The 22,911-nt window shown below is 47.9% G+C and overlaps 2 protein-coding genes and 2 pseudogenes across 2 annotated transcripts in view; 1 reads left to right on the top strand and 3 right to left on the bottom strand.

Annotated features, from left to right (window-relative positions):
• Nucleotides 1–2,422: 2,422 nt before the first annotated feature.
• LOC146063205 (uncharacterized) lies at nt 2,423–5,055 on the top strand. The gene is made up of 2 exons (XM_083175371.1): nt 2,423–3,214; nt 4,131–5,055. The coding sequence occupies exons 1-2, from the start codon at nt 2,795–2,797 to the stop codon at nt 4,686–4,688; spliced, it is 978 nt and encodes a 325-aa protein (XP_083031497.1). The 5' UTR covers nt 2,423–2,794; the 3' UTR covers nt 4,689–5,055.
• Nucleotides 5,056–7,941: 2,886 nt separating this feature from the next.
• On the bottom strand, nt 7,942–8,060 carry LOC146065433 (5S ribosomal RNA; annotated as a pseudogene).
• A 2,667-nt stretch (nt 8,061–10,727) lies between these two features.
• Nucleotides 10,728–22,911, bottom strand: part of POLH (DNA polymerase eta) — a 28,983-nt gene continuing 16,799 nt past the window's right edge. The window contains exons 9-11 of the mRNA XM_083175370.1: nt 22,644–22,709; nt 22,380–22,552; nt 10,728–11,736 (exon numbers count right to left, since the gene is read on the bottom strand). Coding sequence (XP_083031496.1) covers nt 10,974–11,736; nt 22,380–22,552; nt 22,644–22,709 — 1,002 coding nt within the window. The 3' untranslated portion in view covers nt 10,728–10,973. The remainder of the gene's footprint in view (nt 11,737–22,379; nt 22,553–22,643; nt 22,710–22,911) is intronic.
• On the bottom strand, nt 15,718–15,836 carry LOC146065709 (5S ribosomal RNA; annotated as a pseudogene).

Below are 22,911 nucleotides of genomic sequence, written 5' to 3'. Positions count from 1 at the left end.
TCTTTGCGTTGATCGGTTGGGACATGCATTACCACGCCGGCTGATAACAACCGCTGAACTGCTTGGAGTAGTAACTGAGAGTCTTTTTCCGCATGCGGAAGACCCATCGTAAAAAACTGTTTAGGAGGAGAACCGGCAAACTCTAGTTTGTATCCCCGAGACACGACTGAGAGAACCCACTTGTCCTTGCAGGATTCTTCCCAGGCCTGCCGGAAATCCAGAAGCCGCGCTCCTACTCTGGGATCCCCCAGGTAGGAGGGGAGGGCGTCATGCCGCGGGCTTTTCTGGCTGCTTGGCGTCTGCACGCTGGGAGCCAGGGTTCGCGGCGGAGGTGGCGGCGCCAAAGCCTCTACCTCTACCACGGCCCGAGGTAAAGGAACCTCTGGACTTACCTCTAAATTTCGGGGCCCCTCGAAAGGAGCGAAAAGCCGGACCCTGGTAAGGTTTTTTCGGAGGAGGCGCTGAGGAAGGGAGGAAGGTAGATTTACCCCCTGTCGTCTGAGCAATTAATCTATCCAGCTCTGGGCCAAAAAGAACATCCCCCGTAAAGGGAAGAGCTTCCACTGCTTTTTTTATATCCGCCTCCGCCTGCCAAGACTTAAGCCACAAAGACCGTCTGGCTGTAATAGACAGAGCCGAGATCCTTGCCACCAGTGAAGCCGAATCCCTGGCCGCCTCTCCAATATATGCCGCGGATTCCCGCATTTGATCAGCCAACTGAGCTAACTCCTCAGGAGGCCTCTGCTCCTCCAAGCCCCTGGACAAATCCTCTGCCCATTTCTCCATGGCCCTGCTGACCCAGGAGATAACAAAAATAGGACGCAAAGAGACCCCAGCCGTAGAAAAGATGTGCTTAAGCCCCGCCTCCAAACGCCTATCTGGCGCCTCCTTCTGGGCCACCGCTCCCGGAATGGGAAGCGCTGCCTTCTTCGAAAGCTTAGAGACGGATGCGTCCGCTAACGGCGGGTTCTCCCATTTCGCCCTGGCTTCCGGGGCAAAAGGGTAAGACGCCTTAAAGCGCCTGGATAACTGAAACTTTTTCTCAGGCACTTTCCAAATGTCCAACAGAGGCTTCTCCAACTCTATGGACTCAGGAAAAGTTACCGCAGCCTTAACAGGACGGCCAAAAATAGAAACCGGAGCAGGAGGTTCTTGCTCAGTAACATTAAGGGTCACCTTAATAGCCTGAATCAAGGCCTCTAAACCTTGAGCCTCATCCTGAACACCCTGCTCTTCATCCACAGGCGCAAAGGTATCATCCAACGCCTGGCACTCCCCCTCTTCTAGAGGGTTAACTTCCTCCTCATCAGAGGTATCAATCCTCAAAACCAAAGGAGCACCCCTTTTTTTAGGTGGAGGAGGGGCGCTGGACTGTGTAGGCATAACGGTGGATTGTACCAGCGAATCCACTGACCTAATCAACTCTCTGGCCCATGAAGGCTCAGCAGAAGACATAGTAGACAGATGAGAATGTAAAATCTCCCTGTCCCTACGAGACGCTGCCAGCTCAGAAGCTAAGGTAGCTAACACACTTGTAACCCCTTCAGCATTAAGGAGAGCAGCTTGCTGTTGAACAGCCCCTCCTTTATAGCAATCCTTACACAGTGACACACCTTTCACATGTTGTGTAAATTGCTGATTACACTGAGTGCAAGTGAACAGCTTCTGAGAAGCCTTAGGCCCCATACACACCAGAAAGATTCATGCAAGATTAGGGTACAATTCGTCGTTCGTAACGACGGTTGTGCATGAATCTTATCACTATCGTTTGTTTTTTACTCACGATTGTGGTCGTTAACGATTGGATGCGCGCTCCCGTCAGCTCGTATGTCGCATTGGCGGTTTTGCCTCCTGCAGCAGAATCAGCCGATCCGACCGCAGATTGTGTGTTGATCATATGCACATCGTTAGCACATTGAGTGTGCTTCCGTCGTCGCGACCATCCATCCGATCCGTGTTTTCGCGCGAGTTCCTGGACACTCCTACCGCAGCCATATTGCCCCGTGGATGCAGCAGCGAAGGAGCACACGGCGTCTTCTACTGCGCGCACCTGACAGCAGGTAAGCAGGCCACCGCTGACCTCAACACCCCACCTGGGTCCCCGCTGCCCATACCAGGCCACCGCTGACCTCAACACCCCACCTGGGTCCCCGCTGCCCATACCAGGCCACCGCTGAACTCAACACCCCACCTGGGTCCCCGCTGCCCATACCAGGCCACCTCTGACCTCAACACCCCACCTGGGTCCCCGCTGCCCATACCAGGCCACCGCTGACCTCAACACCCCACCTGGGTCCCCGCTGCCCATACCAGGCCACCGCTGAACTCAACACCCCACCTGGGTCCCCGCTGCCCATACCAGGCCACCGCTGAACTCAACACCCCACCTGGGTCCCCGCTGCCCATACCAGGCCACCTCTGACCTCAACACCCCACCTGGGTCCCCGCTGCCCATACCAGGCCACCGCTGAACTCAACACCCCACCTGGGTCCCCGCTGCCCACTAATAAAGGTGGCCAGATGTATTATGCCAGCCCAGCCGCCAATCTTCCCCTGCGGCCTACCTACCAAATATTATGCCACCACCACTAAATGTAATGTAAAGATGATAAATGTATAGAAATATGATTTATTAAAATTTCTTAAATGTATAAAAACAAAACATTTATTTTTATTAATTATATACAGTTTAATGAAACATTTAATTTTAACTACTATTTATATTAACCAAACTATTGACATTTGAAAAATATGTACATAGACTATTGTCAAATTTTTTTTTTTTTTGGCAGGAATGTCCCAGGCACTGGCCAAAGAACAGGAGTTTGTGGAGGCATTCATAGAGAAATACCGCGAACTTGAATGCCTCTGGAAGACAAAGTCGAAAGACTATAGCAATAAAATCAAAAGAGCTCAAGCGCTGCAAGATCTCCTTGAATTTAGCAAGAGCTACAACCCAGAGGCTGATACGGAATGGGTCCGTAAAAAGATCCAGAATTTGCGGACTGTGTTTCTTAAGGAACATAAAAAAATACAGTCTTCCAAAAGGTCCGGTGCTGGTGCAGGAGAGGTGTATGAGACGTCGCTGTGGTATTACCACTTGCTGACCTTCACACTCAGCCAGGAGGTGCCAAGGCGAGGGCTCTGCATGATGGTGGAAGGCGAGGCGGATGACGTGACAGCGGCCATGGATGAAAGTTCCCAGCCGTTATCAGTAAGTACTGGTCCAATGTGTATATCACCCCTTTGCCCCATTTCTTTCTTTCAATCATTTTTTTGTTCCTTTATCCAAAAAGATTTTAAATGTGGTCTTCCTGCCAGGGGACAGCACCAACACCATTGAAATATGCCTTATATTGGTCCCTGACCTGTTTGGCTCGTGCTGTCCCCCGGTACTGCTGGGCCGGCATCTCCAGGGACACAATTGGGGCAACCTCCCTGGGATCATCTGGGTCCTCCGGCGGTGCTGGTCCTGCCGGGCGATGTGCCCTTTCTTTGCGGCGAAGTAAATTGTGCAGGACGCAGCACGCCATGACGGCCCAGTCAATTTTATCCAGCCGGAGGTTGATGGCTGTGTGGAAAATGCGGAATCTGCTGGCCATTATCCCGAATGCACTTTCCACAAGCCGGCGTGCCCTGGAGAGCCTGTAGTTGAACACCCGTTTGTCGTGGTCCAGTACACGCTTGGCATAGGGCTTCATGATGTGTTCATGAAGCCCAAATGCCTCGTCCGCAACAAATACAAAGTTCAGCCCATGCTTGGTTTGTTGAGCTGTGGGCAAGTGCATGGTGTTGGAGGCGAGCCTGTGGTAGAACTTGGTGTCCTTCAAAGTTCCACCATCTGAGGCCCGACCATTCCTGCCGACATCCACAAAGAGGAACTCGTAGTTCGCATTGACCACAGCCATCAGCACAATACTGAAGTACCCCTTGTAGTTGAAGTAGTACGAACCGCTGTGGGGTGGCTGATTGATCCGGACGTGTTTCCCATCGATGGCTCCTCCACAATTAGGAAAGTTCCACGCCTCATCAAATTCAGCAGCGATGTTTTGCCACTCCTGAACGGTGTTGGGGAACTGAAAAAAAGAGAAGGTGATGTTAACTAATTGTTGTTGTTTTCTTTTCCACAGACAACAAGTACAGAGATAGAGGTGGTCCACACCTCAACCCCTAATCCAACCCCAGAGCCACAAGACTCATCGGGAACAATCTATGGAGTTCCGGAAACCCCCACCCCGCCTCAACTATTTGGCAAAAAGAAAAAACGCAGAACCAAGGCAGTTCCTGAACAAGAACCCGATGATATTCTGGTTCGAGCCGAACAGGTGCTGCGTAGGCCATCTGATGAGTTTGACACCTTTGGAAAGTACATGGCTGATGGCTTACGGAAGCTACATCCGGACCAACAGATGGCGTTCGAACGCGTCACAAGCGAACTCCTGTTTATGGGCCGACAGGGCCGCCTGTCAATCAAAACCACACTGATGGGGCTTCTTCCATTGCACCAGACGCTGCAACAGATGCCTGCCGTACCCTCACCAGCCATTGCATCATTGCCTTTAAACACCCCGCCCATTAGACAATCCTGTACCCAACCTCAGACCCCACCCCGGTACAGTCACATGTATACAACATTGTTGGGAGACAGCACGAACCTGGATGATACACCGGTTTTGCAAGATTTATGACCGCATCCCATAGAATTATTTCGCAGTTGGCATGGAGTAGTATGTAACACGGTGCTTGTGGCGGAGATAATGGCCATGCTGACTTGTTGCATACTTGTAGAACAATGGGGCCGGGACCATTGTATATGCAGTATGCAACAGGTAATCATGAGTCCCTTTCTTTATCTGCGCTACAAGCGCCGTCTCTCTACTGCTCCATACTGCAAGGCAATGAGGCACTGGTTTGGTTTTAAGTTAAAATAATTTTAGTAGTTATGGCACTTTGCCTATGTTTTATATGCTATGTGTGTTCTTTCTATAGGTCCATGCTTGGAGCAGTATGGCACATGGTGCATGTTGTGCAGACAATGAAAGGACCTTCATGCTACAGTGGCCCAGAGTGCAGAGCAATGGGGCCGAGACCACTACTTCTGCACTATGCGCCATGGATGCATGAGGGTGCTTTTGTTGTCCGCGCTACATGCGTCGTCTGCCATACTGTCCCTTGCCGCATGGCAATGAAGCATTTGAAATGCCTTGTTATTTTTAGGGCACTTTGCCTATGTTTTATATGCTATGTGTGTTCTTTCTATAGGTCCATGCTTGGAGCAGTATGGCACATGGTGCATGTTGTGCAGACAATGAAAGGACCTTCATGCTACAGTGGCGCAGAGTGCAGAGCAATGGGGCCGGGACCACTACTTCTGCACTATGCGCCATGGATGCATGAGGGTGCTTTTGTTGTCCGCGCTACATGCGTCGTCTGCCATACTGTCCCTTGCCGCATGGCAATGAAGCATTTGAAATGCCTTGTTATTTTTAGGGCACTTTGCCTATGTTTTATATGCTATGTGTGTTCTTTCTATAGGTCCATGCTTGGAGCAGTATGGCACATGGTGCATGTTGTGCAGACAATGAAAGGACCTTCATGCTACAGTGGCGCAGAGTGCAGAGCAATGGGGCCGGGACCACTACTTCTGCACTATGCGCCATGGATGCATGAGGGTGCTTTTGTTGTCCGCGCTACATGCGTCGTCTGCCATGCTGCCCCCTTGCTGCATTCCAGTCAATTAATATAATGTTCTTGCAATATTTAAATAAACAACATTACTATATAAGCATTTAGGATAACAATATTTAAATCAACACAAAGCACTTTTAAAAATTATGTGTACTCAATGTGCTGTATGACACATGGTACTTGTGGTACAGACAAAGGACATGGCCACGTGGCACATAGTGCATATCAATGGTGCCAGGACTATTGCATCTGCACTATGCATCACGTGAGGTGGAGGGGACATGCATTATCTGCACAAGCACCATGTGTCATACTGAGATCTACCTCATGTCCGAACAAAGACAATACATTTGCTTTATATTTTTGATATTTGCATAACTTTTTTGGCAATTTTTATATTTATACTGTAAAAAAAAAAAAAAATTATCAGTATTTGTGAAACTCACAGTTCCATTATTTAAATAAAAAACGTTATCTTTTCACTACAAGTGTGTGGTATATTTTTCCTTACCTTGCAATACTGATGCTGCAGGACCTTCACGATGGCTTTACAGGTCTCCGGGATGATGAGTCCCAACGCTTGCGGGGAGATGATGGATCCAAACTTGAGGTCCGCCAGCGATCGTCCTGTAGCCAGAAACCTGAGGGTTACCACCAGCCGGTCCTCAGCAGGGATAGCCATCCGGTACTTGGTATCCTGCTTCTGGATGTGGGGGGTGACCAGACGCAGCAGCTCCTGGAAGGTCTCATCGTCCATGCGAAGGAAATTGCGATAATCCTGGGGATTATTCTCGCGAATCTCCATCAGCAGGGGCATATGAGACCGCGCTTGTCGTCCCAGGAGCCACTGCTTGGTCCAGCAGGATCGAGCCTTCCTACGCTGGGCCCTCATCCTCCTCACCCTGAGCACAACGTAGGAAAGCAGGAAATCTTGCTGGAACGAATCCATAATTCAAAAAAGCAAAATGGGGGAAAAAAACACACTTTGTTCAGCAATGCAAAAACAAAGCAGCCAAAAATAGCAATGTGCAGCGTTCTGCAGGAATGCAAAAACAAAGCAGCCAAAAATAGCAATGTGCAGCATTCAGAAGGAATGCAAAAACAAAGCAGACAAAAATAGCAATGTGCTGCGTTCAGCAGGTATACACCAAGCCTCACTAGTCACAAAGCAGAAATGAGGTCCTGCAAAATGGCTCCTAGTCTTGTTACCCTCCTCTGCTAGCCCAGCCCATAATTCTTTGTGTTCTTTTGTCCCCACCTTGTCTCCCCTCTGGTAGCCCGGCCCTTTATTTACATTCCAAAAACGACCGTGACCAGTGCACTCACGATGCACTCACGATCCGCACATCCGACTGTCGTACGACCATCATGTGCGATGTCGTATCGTGAGTACATCGTTAGTAAATCGTATGGAACATAGAACACGATCGTTAGCACATCGTTAAAAGGCCACGGGAGAGCGCCGCAGGAAAGTGCACACAAAATCGTTAGACGATCGTTAGACGATCCTGATCTTTCTGGTGTGTATGGGGCCTTAGAGCCAGAAGCTTTTGTTGCCATAATGCAATCCAATACAAACACTTCCTTCACTCAGCACACTCAAACACAGCCACACAGATACAAGGAAGAAGAGGGAAAGGACCCGCACAGCTGAAACAATTATTTGATTGATATTATTGTAACCAATTTATTGTAACCAACATAAAAAACCACTTAATCTAAATGCCGGTGGTTATATGGTTGGTGGTGCGCCCAGCGTTCAGTAACAATAACTGAGGGTGGGTTTGTTTTGTGTTCGCAAGAAGCAAAACAAAAGAAAGTAAACGCTTTTTGGGCGCACTCTTTGAAAATATAATGTATATTACTTATTATTTAAGACATAACTTTTAATGTGGACTTGTTAGGATATAGCGGCATGACGCATGAGTACAATAAAAATTGTTTTGAGTCTCTTGTTTAATTTTTGTTGTGTGGTACTAGTGTATGAAAATTACTGATACAACTATCAATTTTTGAAGTTAACCACACGTATAATTTATCATTTGTTGCATGTGATCATCAGCGGTATAATAACCAGAGTGACCAAAGGTGGCAAAAATGAGTTGGTAGCCCCAAACTGTTACACAGGTTGGGGTATCAGCAACCCCACGTTACGGGGTGGCTCTATAAGTGAGCTAAAAAAAATTTATTATAATTGAAATCGAGCAGTAGGCGGCTCCTGTGCTGTTTGTCTGTTGACTGGGATACCCAGGTGTAGTACCACACCTGGACTTCTCCAGGGGTCACCCACCTGGATACTGCCCTGGCCCTTCACTGCTTGGCTTCCAAGTTCGAGACGGGTTTGGGCACACCAGTGAGGTATGGTGGTATACTTATTGTGAATTGTGTCACGACCCAACAGCCCAGGTTAACTGCTGGATAGCATCCAAAAGACAAGAAATAAACCCAAATAATTTGGGACAAAAAGGCAAAAGATTTTAAGTATATGTCACGCAACTGTATCAGGTACCAACAACGTACAATTTACAAATAAATCATTCGCAGCAAGTAGTAAGAAAAAAATTATAATAATAATAATACGCTGGATGCACTGAACAGGTATCTGATGACAGATTTGCAATAGCTAGATTATTTATGCGGCTTTAGTTCCAGTGTCTGTGTCTCACACTTTTGTTGCTATATACACACGGTTTTGTTACAAATGAAAAAGATCAGTCATTGGTATTGATACAATTTGTTTGAAGGTCTGATATTAGGTCACAGTGTAACCATAAGAGCAATGTAACAGAACTTTGATCCTCCAGAAGCACTGTGATTTGCTGGCAAACGATAGCTAAGTGCAAGTATTGGGACAATACAGCCTAATCACTCAAAAAAATGTGTGAGCCTGGATATCGTGACTAATGCAATAAGTGTCAGATATAGTCAATTTGTGCAACTTGAAGAGCCTGGGGTTAAACAGACAATAGTATACAGGTATAATACTGGCATTTGTTGGTGGAGTGTACCACAGCTGAGGATCCAGACTGTGGCAACTCCTGTACCTTATCCTCTAGCGTGCCGGCTGGGGGGAAGGATCCAGGGAGCCCGATAGCGGGGGTGGTGAAAGCTGTCCGTAGCCGAGATGCGGCTGGAGAAGTGCGGCGATGCGTCCTAATTGCTGAGGGAACGCCGGAAACGGCTTGTAGTCACTTCTGGTGCCGTCGTAACTCGCGGCGGGCGTCAGGATGCGTACTTGCGGTTTGGAAGTCGGCTGTATGCAGGGGGATTAGGAAGGGAGAGCCAGGTCCGTCTTGCTCTAGTGGGGGTAACGTGGGGCGCCTGCTTGAACACGTGTTTCGCCTCCTTGGCTTCTTCATGCAGCGCCATCTTGTTTGAGGGCAACTGCCCTTTATTCTGATTCCTGACCAATAGTATTGGATAGTCTCCGATTGACAATTTTGACAGCCAATGGGCTGTTTGCTGGTGTCTGTGATTGCAGATTTGAGAGTTTAAGCTGGTTTATCACTTTTAAAGAATGTTTATTTTGGTAGATTCCAGCGAGGGATTGCTTGCTGTGTTTATAAAAAGAGGAATATATAAGTAACAATTTGTGATTATGGTTTTTTAATCAAAACTTATTATTTTGTTTTTTTTAATTTTTAAATTATTTTTTGGTTTTTATTAATGGTTGTTTGTGTTTTTAAGTTTTTTGAGATTTATTATTATTTTTTTATTTTTTATTATTTTTTATATTTTATTATTTCATTGTATCATAATTTATTCCTATTAGTATTAGTGACATACTAACAGTAGAGGAGAAAGGACAGACTGTTGTCCTTGAGGAAATATCTTCAAATTTGGATTAGTCTAAGATGCCCTGGTTGAGATTGTGGAGGAGGGGTATAGTCAGTGGGGGAGATATACTGAGGTTAGCTGGATTATGATAACAACATGTAAGGCACATAGGAAATCGCATAGTAAATCAAATAGGAAATCGCATAGCAAATTGTATGGTAAAAAGTCAAAATCTTAAGCATATCTTAAGGCATATCTCAAGGAGTAGAGAAAAAAAAAAAAAAAAAGGGAAAAGTAAAAATCGGACAAAACATCGAATCGTACATCGGATTGCACAGAACATCGAACCGTGTGTACACACTCTAACACCCAGGCTGCCTGCACACTTCATAATAAACAACAAAAAATAAATAAAATAAGGACAAACAGAGACTCCTGCGGGAGCCTCTTGCCCAGGGATCCTACTCCTCCGGGCACTAAACTAAGACTGGAGTCTGAGGGGGGGATAGAGGGGGAGGAGCCACACCACATTTCAAGTTCTTAAAGTGCCAACTCCTCCATAACACCACACTATCCCCAGCGTAGTACTTCAGTGTCCCCAGAGGATGAAGGAGAAATGTCGTTTCACAACATCTGGAGAGCTATAGGTTGGCCAGGCCTGATCTAGGTGTTACAGGACCCCACAATAGTAGAGCACAGTTGGAGATGCAACACTCTCCCTGGCTACATCCTACACATATGGCGACTCTGACAGTACATTTACTGGTTCACAATAAAATACTGCCTGGAACAATCTGTCTATGTTATTTGTAACACAGGAAAACCTGATAACTTATAGGGAGTTGAATACTTTTACAAGCTAATTACCGTATGTATATATTGTTTTCAGGAAAGGATTCCGATCTGTTGGCACTACATTTTTCCTGCATTTGTGTGAAGACTTATATAATACAGTAGAAAAATATTCACAACCCAATCTTTAAGCAAATGGTAAACTTTTATTTCTTTTAAAATTAGATTACATATATAATGTGTACAATACTAGTGTTCCCTCTAGGAGTTTTGGCTTTTTTTTAAACTTAATGCACCCTGCCCCATCTGCCGCGCTGACAGGCTGAGAGCGGTGGGGGACCGGATGCGGCTGGAATAGCTGACACACCGCTAAACGGAAATGCCTGCTCTGTGATGGGGGGAGGGGTGTTCCAGCTGGAGGGGCGGGCCCAGAGGAGTGAACACTATTGTATACACCTGTTAACAACACATAATATATGTATATAATCTTTGCACATAAAATCTACAATGGAAGTGGAGGACCATCCCAGAGACAACCACTCAGTGCCCATATAGAGGGGATGCTGTTTTGATCACTGAAACGTCTGGTATTTCCCATTGGGATGATCTCTCCAGGATTCACATCCAGTGTTTTGCATGGACCAGTATTTCACATAATTCCAAACAATATATGAGGAATAAAAGTTTTTTCCTTGGACACGTGTCGTCGATGGACGTCACGGAGGGGCCCTTTTGAAAAATGAATCCAGAGTCCTGCTACCCTCACTCCGGGAGCGTTTTGCACTTGGTGTTGCCTGGTTTTTAGCTTTGTTCTTTGGTCTGACTGTGGGTGTGAGGGCAGGTGTAGCTGTTCTGGGACTGGGAGTAGAGAAAGAGTCCTGCAATTCCTGGGCAAAGTGATAATCCATGTGCTCTGGGAGGTCCCACACCAGGATGGTCTGGTCACACTTCTCACAGTTCACCAAGTCCTCCTTGCACTGTTTGCTGTTGTCCTCTGTTGGACATGGATCGGAGCTGGTAGAAGAACCGTCCAGGAAACCACTCGCTTCCTCTAGAGAGTCATGTGTGTCTTGTGGAGTGGCTGCAAGATCCGTCTCCTGAAGGTTCAGCTGCCGCCGAGAATTGGCCAGGAAGAACGACCTACAGTCGGACTCTGTTCTCACACTGTCCGGTTTCTCGGGAGATCGCTCAGGAGACACGCAAACACTAGAGGTTGAGGTTTGTGCTTCTCTTTTATCTCTTGTCTTGTCTGCCGCTCTCTGGAACAAGAGTTGAATGCTGTTGGGAGTTCTCATCTCCGTATCTTGCTTCGAGCTCTGTGGGGTTCTAGGATTGCCTGGTGACGCTTGTGTAGTAGAGCACTGAGATCTTTGGGTTCCGTCTACGTCCTTGCTCAGGAAGCTTGCAATACCGGTTCCAGAGGACGCGGTCGGGGAGAATTTGCTGGCACAGAGCTGAAGCAAGCCGATAGCTGGGGACCTACAGAGAACACACAAGAAGACCGATTGGTTATCTGACCAAATAATCCATTATATTAATTAATTAGTTTCACTACCGGAGGCAGAAGAACAGAAGTAGCTCCACCTTTATCATTCATAGCCCCTCACACAAACGATAAAAAGGTACAAAGATGCAGCGGTAGAACTTGGAGCAGCACAAGAAATATCTGAATGAAATACATGTTGCAGCACAGGCTACGAGGAAGAGATTCTTCGTACTCCAATGCTCTGATCTTCGGGTTACCAAAGTAAATTGACCTAAACTACAAGTTTGACCTTTATAACCTTGTAGTTTAGGTCAATTAACTTTGCGCTCAGCCACAAACACTGGTTCCCATCATAAAGCTAAATGTTATTTCCAGAACATTGAGCTCTATGGGATGCCTAGAGCGAATGAGAGGCAGAGCTCCTCTAAGGTGCAAACTTCTCCTGACAGAAGCATGTACGGATCACAATGATCTGTGAGATTGGCATGAAGACATGAGAGTTTAGCACTAAATCACATCCCATTACATGTAGGATGTGGGCCCTTTACGTTACAGATGGGGTGGAGGGAGCTGTTCAGCTTCTGGATGAGGAACTGGCTAAATGTAAAAACCAGTGATGGCTTCTGCTTTGGATATATTGACAGCAAGACCCGTCTTGAATCACTGGAGTTGAGGGTGCCCCTGGAAGTCCAGAGCACAACCCCAAGTCATTAGGCCTCGCTCATAGAGGTAAAATGCTGTCTGTAGCAAATCCGTGTAAAACAGCCCCTCACCCTGGGTGCTCCCAGGTGGGAGTCCGGTTGTCATTCCATCTGTTTATCCACAGGTTTGACCAAACCTGGCCCTGGATTTATCTCCACAGGGACAAGGGACCCTAGCCCCTTGAGGGGGCTAAAATCTCTGTGCAAAGGCAAAAAGGACCAAAAAAAAGAAGGTCTGGGTTTAGGTTCCACTGCTGGGGAACCTGGCCTTGTACCTTTGCAAGCACTGTCCACAATGCCCTCTTTATGCACTAGAAAATTGTTCCTGACATATTTTGAAGGCACTGGTCCCCCAGCACAGAAGTGTCAAGGGTTTTAACAAGTTACAGGTGGGAGACATTCTTCACAGGAAGAGGAGCAACAGAACACGAGGACATGCACTGACACTAGGGGGAGGAAGGTACAGGTGGGAGACATTCCTCACAGGAAGAGGAGCAGGAGAACACAAGGACATGCACTGACACTAGGGGGAGGAAGGTACAGGTGGGAGACATTCTTCACAGGAAGAGGAGCAGCAGAACACAAGGACATGCACTGACACTAGGGGGAGAAAGGTACAGGTGGGAGACATTCTTCACAGGAAGAGGAGCAACAGAACACGAGGACATGCACTGACACTAGAGGGAGGAAGGTACAGGTGGGAGACATTCTTCACAGGAAGAGGAGCAACAGAACACGAGGACATGCACTGACACTAGGGGGAGGAAGGTACAGGTGGGAGACATTCTTCACAGGAAGAGGAGCAGCAGAACACGAGGACAGGCACTGACACTAGGGCCTTATTTTGGTTCAGAGGGAGGAAGACTTCACAGAAAGAGTAGTGGATAAGTGGAATAACCTCCCATCAGAGGTGGTAGAGGCAAATACAGTAGAACAATGTAAACATGCTTGGGATAGGCATACTGATATCCGTACAAAAAAATAAGGATCAAATATGGTTTGAGGTAGTAATATGTTAAAAAAAAAAAAGGGGGCAGACAAGATGGGCCAAGTGTTTCTTATCTGCCGTCAAATTCTATGTTTCTATGTCCTCTCCTGGGCAACCTTTGAGAAATTTCCCTGGGAAGATGCAGTTGCATGCCAAAATATGTGACATACACACAGGACATGTAAAATGTACTGTGTATAAGGGATGCACTCAACAAATGAAAATCAAAGATGACATATATAAACTTATTGCTTATCTGAGAAAGTTTTGCAGCAAACCTCAGAGATATAAACTAGAGTAAAGTCTTAAAACTTGCAAAGCAGTTTTCAAACTTTAAAGTAATAATACAGTTGGGAAATAATATATGAAAAGCTTAATTTGTAGATCAATTACATGCACAAATATTGACTCCAGGAGAAAAACGTATACTGGACCCTGTCGCTCTTAGGAACTTAAAAACAAATTAAAATAAATAAAAACGAGATTTATGTCTTACCTGTTAAATCTCTTTCTTCGAGGACGTCAGGGGCCACAGGGATTACATTGGGTAGAGAGTGAGGTCACGACCTTTCCAGCACCAGAAAGGATAAAACTTCTGGACTGCCCAGAGACAGCCCTGGCTCCTCCCTCCTCTACCCCGCCTCCTAGGCTAGCTTACTTTCAGTTTTTCCCAAAGCCAGGCAGGAGACAAGAAAGAAGGAAGAGAAACCCATACAGTAACACATTTAACAAATATATGTGTGTGTGGTTGCTCAACAGAGAAACCATAACTGTGACATGTATAAGTACCTCAACAAAGGAACTTTTAACTAAGTTCACTCAACGGAGGAACTATGAACTTCAATACCATGAAGCAGGCGCGGCAGGGAGGGATCCCTGTGGCCCCTGACGTCCTCGAAGAAAGAGATTTAACAGGTAAGACATAAATCTCGTTTTCTTCTGCGGCAGACGTCAGGGGCCAGAGGGATTACATTGGGATGTCCTAAAGCAGCCACCTAAGGGTGGGGACGCGCCTGTGCCGCGGCCAATATATTGTGGCCGAATGCCGAGTTCTGAGAGGCAAACATAACAAACGCAAAAAAGCGTAAGAAATCGTTGGCAGACGACCAAGTTGCCGCCTTGCCAAGTTGCTCTGCCGTTGCACCACCTGTAAAAGCCCGAAACACACCCACAGATGTAGTGGAATGAGCCCGTACCCCTGCAAGAACGGGGAGTGAGGTGAACAAGGAATCCTGCTTGATAAACGACCGCAGATATCGGCTGGCAATAGTCTGCATGGTAGCAGACCAGCCCCTCTTATAAATTCTCTATTGGATAAAGAGAGAGTCAGATGGCCAAAGTATTACAGACGTGCAAAGCACAGACCATCTCCAGTTGATGCCCAGGAGAGACCGCCGGCCTACAAAGGGCAGGGATCACTATCTCCTGGATGACCTGAAATTCAGGAACCACCTTGTGAGGTGTAAAGTAACGTTTCAAAGAATCCGTTCTATGAGAATGAAAGACTATGAAAGGCGATTGACCTAACAGAGCCTACCGGGCAGACACCCAGCAGCAACGGTCAACAGGAAAACCGTTGTCCCAGTTAGCCTGTAAAGAGCCCTAAAGGGCCCAAAGAATCAGAGAAAGATTTTATCAAACCACCATGTTTGTAACAACCAGAGGTTGGATCTGCAGGACCCCCTGCAAGAATGAGCGGAGATCATACCACAGAGCTCATAGGCTGTGGAATACAAAGGAGAGAGCCGAGCCCTGTTGCTTTAAAGAAACAGGCGGAGGCCAGCCCCCACTACTTCTACCGAAAGGACAAAACCCTAGACAAACGGTAAATTCTGGGATTGAATTCAATCCGTGGCTCTTAATAAGGTTGTCTTAACAGCCCTGTGAGCAGTTCTGGCCCCAGAGGCAGACAGATAAGTGAGACCCCTAACAGGGTTCACAGATCCGAGAACCAGATTCTCCTGGATTAAGGTGCCCCCACCTCCACTTTTAATGTACAAATTACTTTGAGGAGGAGCAAAAATGGGGAAAAGCCTACCTCCGAACGAATAGCCACTGGACTGACATAACAGAGCGTGGACTCTGTAACCTGCAGGGTCTCGAGACCTGGACACATACAGGGTGACCTGGTAAATGTGACGCAAAGCCATCAATCCACCATTGGTCCACCCCAATGGCCTACCAACCACAGGAACACCTCCGAAGGGAGGGTCCATCTGCCGGTATAGTTTTGCCAACAAGGCCGGGATCTTGCGCTGCACCCATTGGAAGAAGCGGGAGGCCTAAACCTACAGCACCTGGTATTCCCAGACGGCCTCCCATCCAAGTACTAACCAGGCCTGACCCTGCTTGGCTTCCAAGATCAGACGAGATCAGGCGTGTTCAGAGTGGTGTGGCCGTAGGCTCATAGCCGGCTCACTCAGAGTGTCGCCCTAGTGGTTGATAACAAACCACCCTTTTTGCATCACCCGACTGGACCTGCACAGGGTGACCTAGAAACCAAGGTTCTACCTTGCAGAAATCCCACAGGACTGTCTTTTTCACTTCGGTTTCAAGACAGAAGCATCTTTTCTATAATAGCATTAAGTCTATGCCTTAAGATGTACTGTTGCGTGTATAAAACACGGATTTACCAAAAGGATCAGTTTTGGTCATAATGTATGTGTATGTAGATACATTAGAAAACAAACAAACAGGAAACTATATCGAACCGCTGTTTGAATGTAAGAAGCGAGAATGCTGACCTAGCACCGCTATATATATCCACATATATATATATAACATATATATATATATATATATATATATATATATATATTGTGTATGTACATGTACTGTATATATATATATATACACACACATGTACATACACAAATGCCTACAAGCATAAACATATGCATTCATGTACCCCTATACAATAGGTCGTACAGATTAAGAGGCAACATATTGGTATATAGCATATGGTGGCGCTGATATGAACAAGGCCGTCAACATTGGCAACCAGTAAAACTTCTACCAAAGTGAGATTGCGTCCCTGAAGGGATGTGTAGTCAAGGCCATATTAGCTTTTAATTATAAAAGCTACAGCCAGTGTTACTCCGCTAACATAACTTAAAGGAGAACCATAAGAAATGACAAACCGAATTGTTTGTGGGAGAAAACGGGAGTACCTGGAGTAATCCCACACAATTACGGGGAGAATACACATAAACTCCACACCGTTAGGGTAATGGCATTGTCTGAATGGAACCCATGTTATCTACAACAGCTGGTGTTCCCATGTGATCTCAAACGAGATTGGGCATATCCAGTGTGGTATGAATATAGATTGACATCAGTGCCGTGAGGTAGTAATGTTAACCATTACACAGTTCGTACTGCACCTCCACAGCTGCATCTCCCAAAAATGCTACCCCGCTGGGGTGCAAGGCTACTAGAGGCCTGGAGGAATACTAAGTCAAATTATCTCAAATGTGCGATCTGCATGCTACATGCATGTGATCCTAATGTAAATCCGACTTCATAGTCAGATCCCACACTGGATTGTATTGTGCGTACACACCACAAACAGCTCTGTATGTGACAGTGCAATGTTCCAACTTCCAATGACCAGGAATACCGAAGGTTATCCTGTGGAGAAATTACACTTCAGAGTCCACCGTTGGTGACGTTTGCCATAGTGCCCTGTCAGAGCATGAAAAAACCCCTGGTATTGTGGGGACTGAATCCTTATAGCCGTGCGCCTCGTCTGGATAGTGACGTTTGCCATAGTGCCCTGTCAGAACATGAAATAACCCCTGGTATTGTGGGGACTGAATCCTTATAGCCGTGCGCCTCGTCTGGATAGTGACGTTTGCCATAGTGCCCTGTCAGAACATGAAATAACCCCTGGTATTGTGGGGACTGAATCCTTATAGCCGTGCGCCTTGTCTACTTAAGAGACGGGAGCGTTGCTGATTGAGCTATTGCTCTATTAGGGTAAAACAGGCCTGGACTATGTTCCGACAGGGTTTAAAAGTTAGCAGAGGTGTCTTACACTAAGTGTCTGGACCAGAACTGTAATGGCTGCACACACTGTGATTTCTAATTGACTTGCTATGGAAAACTTTGCTAACTCATGAGTTAGTAACATACAAGTCATGCTATCTGCATTAGATATTGCTGCCCTTGCCTTTGATTAATGGAGTGACCTCTGTGTCACTCTGATAGCAGGGTATAAGACTTCCTGCTGTCCTCTGTATGACCTAGCTGGCAGCAAACTGTCCCCCCATAAACTGTAATCTGAGAACACAGTATCTTTCTGGAAGAAAGCAAGAAGGGGTTTTTATTTTGTCAGCCAGCAGATACACATTGCACAATTAGAGGCTTATTGCAGAAATCTAACGATCTCTATGTCACAGAGGAAAAATACATCAGGGAAGGCAGCAGACACATGCCTCAGATGACAGTGTAAACTGAGTTATACACTTTCCACCTGCCAATATATACACTACACACACACAGGGAGAGAGAGTAGGTATAGGTAACCAGAGATAGAATCACTGGATAAGAGAGACAGTATAAGGAGATGAGCTGCCACAGGCCAATCAACAACACCATGGTATATAACACAGGAGTGCTATGACATAATTTACATACAGCCCAATACTGTCCCACTATGCTCTAAACCCCACTGTCTGATCACAGAACCCGGGGGAGCTACTGCATTCAATATGCAGTTAACCAGGACAAGCTTGAGCACAGCCCTGGCATTAGTAGTCAGGAGCCTCCAGCAGCGTGCAATGGCGGCAAGCATGTTAAAATGACCGCCAGAACCGCGTGATAGCTGGGGAAGTGTCATGGTCTCTGGGAGCAAACCCTGCGGTAAGCTTCCCTCCTGACCAGCTCCGTCCTTACAATGGCGTCCCTTTTTGAAAGGGTAGCTGCGCCATCAGGCTATACTCATATGCCCAGGCTGGCCGGTGGTACACGGGCCAGCCTTGCAATGTGTGCAGGACACCAATATAGGAGTCCCTGTGTCACTATCGCTGTCCTCTAAGATTGTACAAGAGGCAGCTAAACTGGTACAGCTAACACCTATACTTCTGACATGCAGTGATGGTGTTAACACAGTTATGAGACATAGCACAATGCAAATAATAAAGTGGCACTGAGCTCCGCAAAGCACAAAGGCCGGCAGGAGCATAAAGTACTGTACCCTGTGCTCCAGTAGGAGAGGTACAGTTGGGATTTGCCCATATGGCCCGGCAGTGAAGAGATGGAACTCCAGACTGGCAGAGAGCTCTCTGTGTCCTTCTTACACTTGCAGCAGGCAGGCAGGAAGAGATCAGGGCTGGAAACCCCGTGGGTACATCCTAGCTCCTGTCTCCGGGAGAGGGGCTGTGTGAGGAGAGGCTCCCTTCCCCCTACTAGCAAATGGCCACCGGGATTTCATGACTCATGCAGCGTCGGTAAAATGGCGGGGATCCGGCGCTTGCCGGGCGGCCCCGCATACCGACGCCGCTGCCCACACTCAAAGTCTCCCTGGTGGTCCAGCGGGTCAGGGTGCACACCTAGTGAAAGGCGGCGTTCTGGCCGCTTGCTAGTGCAGCCCGGCCATCCCCCCCACCGGGCTGCTCAGCCGCTATAACTGCGTGCGCATTCGCACTCCCGGCGGGGAGCGCGTTACCTGAAAGCGGTTGTCACCGCTGATGTCCCGGTCCCCGTCGCGGCTGTGCTCTCCAGTGCTTCAGAGCCAGCCGAACACCTCCGCTTGTGGAAGCCACGTGGGTGGTGTTGGGCTGCCGGGTCCCGGGTGATGGAGCGCAGTGCAGGGGTCTAAAAGACCCCCAGCGCTGCTGCTCTGTCACTGACCAATAGTCAGTGTAAAAACAAGAATAAAATAAAATTAAAAACGAAGTTTAAGCTGCTTTAACAGCAGCCCTTTCAAAATGCGTGTTGGCTCCTGCCAGCACAATCAAAACTGAAAGTAAGCTAGCCTAGGAGGCGGGGTAGAGGAGGGAGGAGCCAGGGCTGTCTCTGGGCAGTCCAGAAGTTTTATCCTTTCTGGTGCTGGAAAGGTCGTGACCTCACTCTCTACCCAATGTAATCCCTCTGGCCCCTGACGTCTGCCGCAGAAGAAATACTAACGGGGACCACCTAATACAGACCCCCTCACTGACCGCTACCCAATACTGCCAGCACAAAACCTAAACCGGCAGCCTGGAAGCAGGGTGTCTAGGGACACAGAGAGGGAGTCTAGGGCTGCTGGGAAAGGGTACAAGATGTGCCATCGCAGTAACATTCTAACACCGACCGATTAGTGTTCATTTTAGGCTTTAAATGTGACAGGGCCCTTAACTGGAGAAAGGGCCCGCAGAAAAGAGGTGTGGTCATTTGAAAAGAGGGTGTGGCCTTGAGACATTTCCCTTCTTAGTCACTTTAGGGGCACCGATGCAGTCATGCTGGCCTGTCACCAAGCTCTCCCAGCACTGTGAACAGATGCCATGTGGATGCCGGCCTGCAGATGGGCGGCAGCGGGGGAGTTGCTCCATAACAGATGTGCGCATTTTAGCATATTAATAATGACCAGGGCACAGCGCTCCGCTGAAACAGCCCAGTGGGAACGCAAAACATCTAAAGGAAAATGGCTGCCCAATGTTCCAGAGAGGGAACCTTTGTTGGGCAGCTTAGAATGGAAGTGTGCCAAAGGATGGGACAAGAAAGAACCAGATGCATTCTCCTCCCAGTGGTGGTAATGGCATCCCCAGTCCAATACAGCAGAATAACAGGATCGCCACTAAGCAATCCCAACTGAAGGTGCCGATACATGGTGCTAGATTGCATTGTATCTGGTACAAAAAGCATACAATGTGCTACAGTACCGTGTACTAGATATTGTGCAATCTAGTACTAAAAGCACGGGTAGCAGTTACTTTATGTGCAGTGCGATGGGAGCTTGCATCTCATCGCACTGCATTGTCGCACCAGGTATGGGCACCTTTACAGTCACAGAAGGGGCAACAGTCACAGTTTCACAGCTAACCTAGTTCCACCTATACCCAAGGTTCCAGTGTCCCCCATGAAAAAAAGAGAAATCCAATTATACTACCCATGATTCACTGGTGCAAAGTGCCTGGTACTTTATCATCGGCCTATCAGCTCCTGACTGTCCCTTATTAAACCCAGCCTGTAACTTAATAGTCAGGAGCGGATTGGCCGGTGATAAAGTACCAGGCACTTTATCACTTCTCCTCCATCACGGCTTCATACATCCAGAGGCGTAGCGAGGGTGGAGCCGGCGGAGCGTCAGCTCCGGGCGCAGAAGATTAGCAGGGCGCCCGGCACCACATTCCCTGCCCGTCGGTCCACCCTCTGGATGCCGCCCGTTGATGGCAGAGGGGAAGAGTAGGCGGGGGTGATGGGTGGAAAAGAGAGGATATGCTTTTCAAGCTGCCGGTGCTGTCATATAGATATACTGCCAGGCGCAGCGCAGCACAGCCAGCAGCAACCACGGACATACAGAGCCTGCTGCATGTCCGTGGTTGCTGCTGGCTGTGCTGCGCCTGTCAGTGTATCTATATGACAGCAGCACCGGCAACTTGAAGAGGGATATCCTCTCTTTTTCACCCATCACTCCCGCCCACTCTTCCCCTCTGCCATCCACTCACAGTCCTGTATTTCCGCGCCTCATGCTTTAGGCTGGCTGCCGTGATTGGGACTCTCAGCTCAGCTGGGATCAGGCAGCTCAGCCCGGACCCTACAGCAGCAAGTTAGGGCAGCAGGGGAGGTTTAAAAATGTCTGCGGGACGAGGAGGGCTGCTGTGCTTGACCAGCAGCAGCTCCTCTTCTCATTATGTGTTCATTGTAGTACTGCCCCTTCACGGCTATATGTTGTAAATCGCTGGTCTGTGAAGGGAGGGGGGAGGGTGTGATTCAAATATGATGACACAAGGTCCCATTAAATTGCGTCACTTTGGCTCCGCCTCCTCCCGCCGACCCGCGGCAAAATGCCGTGGAGGCAGGTCCTAATGATGGAAAGTGATGTTCCCCAGTACTCCAATAATGATCATCTGTGGCAATGGCATCCTCCAGGGCACTCTAAAAATGTAAGTGTCTGTGTTTCTGTTGTGTGTTTTAATATGTACTGTGGGGGGTGATTCAGGCCTGCTTGCTGAGCAGCGGTCCTTCCCTGCTTATTGGTCAGCTTAACGCCTCACACCAGGCAAATGAACCTCCACTTCCTGCCACCCCATATATCCCCGCAGAAGCATAAGATTGGATGTGTATGCTGACACATCCATTCGCATGCGAGTGTATGGAGGAAAAATCATTTGATGGTTCCCGCATACGCAAAAAAAAGTCAGTCTATACTGACTTTTATTTGGCTCGGAAATGCCAGAGAACATGGTGGGTGGTGACTTCATGTGGCGTCAGCTGCCCGCCCGCCCCATGCAGGCTTCCCCACACCTGTGTGCGGATGGGGACACCCAGCGTTTTTTTGGGCACACCCACCTTTTGTGGGCACGCCCAGGAAAGGCTCAGTATCCCTATGCACCATCCTCCTGCTCGCCCTGATGCCTGCGAACGCCTCGGCGACTGTGATAGCGCACAGGGGGGCTACATATCGCATCATCGCGCAGGCTGATACGCAGTCACCAAAACATCGGAATGGGTCTGAATTCAGATAACACAGAATGAAGCTGAATCACCCTCAGTATGCCCCCTGGCAACAAGCAAGGAACCCCTAGCAACAAGCATGGAACCCCTGGCAACCATCATGTAGGCAAGCAGAGTAATGTGTATTACACAGTTTTGTGGGGAATAATGTGTAAGGAGCATTATGATAACAGGGAAAAATGACGGGGGAGGGGGGGGGCGCGCTGAAAGATACCGTTGCTCCGGGCACCATGTCACCTAGCTACTGCTCTGCATACATCTACCGCTACAAGTTCTCTCAAGTACATACCATGCGGCCTGTTGAGACCCTGCAGTGTTGAAGCTTTTCAGGATCACAAAGGCATCGCTGCTGATCTTCTGCGCATTGTATTGAGCAAGGGCACAGGATCGGGACAAGCTACTATATTTGGGGTCTCCCTGCCGATGTAAGCCCACCGTTAGCAGTTTGGCCACTCTGTGGTTCTGAGAAAGCAAACACATGGATATCAGGGGACATGGTACACATTAACGATCAGTTACTGGGAAACACAGGGCCAGTGTCTGAGCTACTCACCGTGTCCCTGTCCTTCTGTAATCTCTCTTCCAGCTCCAGAGCCAGCTGTGAGAGCCAATACTGCACCTGCAGGAACAAGGAGGCGACATTATACGGACAGTCTATTAGGATTTAACGTGTGACATTAACATGCCGACGCTGCAAACAGTGTTATCCCACTGGATACGGGAATCAGGATAGGAGTCCTGCTATCGGCCTTAAAAGCACACTAGTTAACAGCCTGTCAAAATGACGGCTTTGTCCCTTATCTGCTCCTACCCCCAATCTC

The sequence above is a fragment of the Crinia signifera genome, chromosome 3, assembly GCF_055691185.1.
Source record: "Crinia signifera chromosome 3, ASM5569118v1, whole genome shotgun sequence".
NCBI lineage: Eukaryota > Metazoa > Chordata > Amphibia > Anura > Myobatrachidae > Crinia > Crinia signifera.
This window is presented reverse-complemented; position numbering and strand designations above follow the sequence as displayed.

What these genes read in the sequence shown, in the direction of transcription:
- LOC146063205 (XM_083175371.1), top strand. Translation starts at nt 2,795, where the DNA reads ATGTCCCAGGCACTGGCCAAAGAACAGGAGTTTGTGGAGGCATTCATA. An exon ending in AAAGTTCCCAGCCGTTATCA is followed by an intron (nt 3,215 to 4,130) that starts GTAAGTACTGGT and finishes TCTTTTCCACAG; the next exon opens with ACAACAAGTACAGAGATAGA.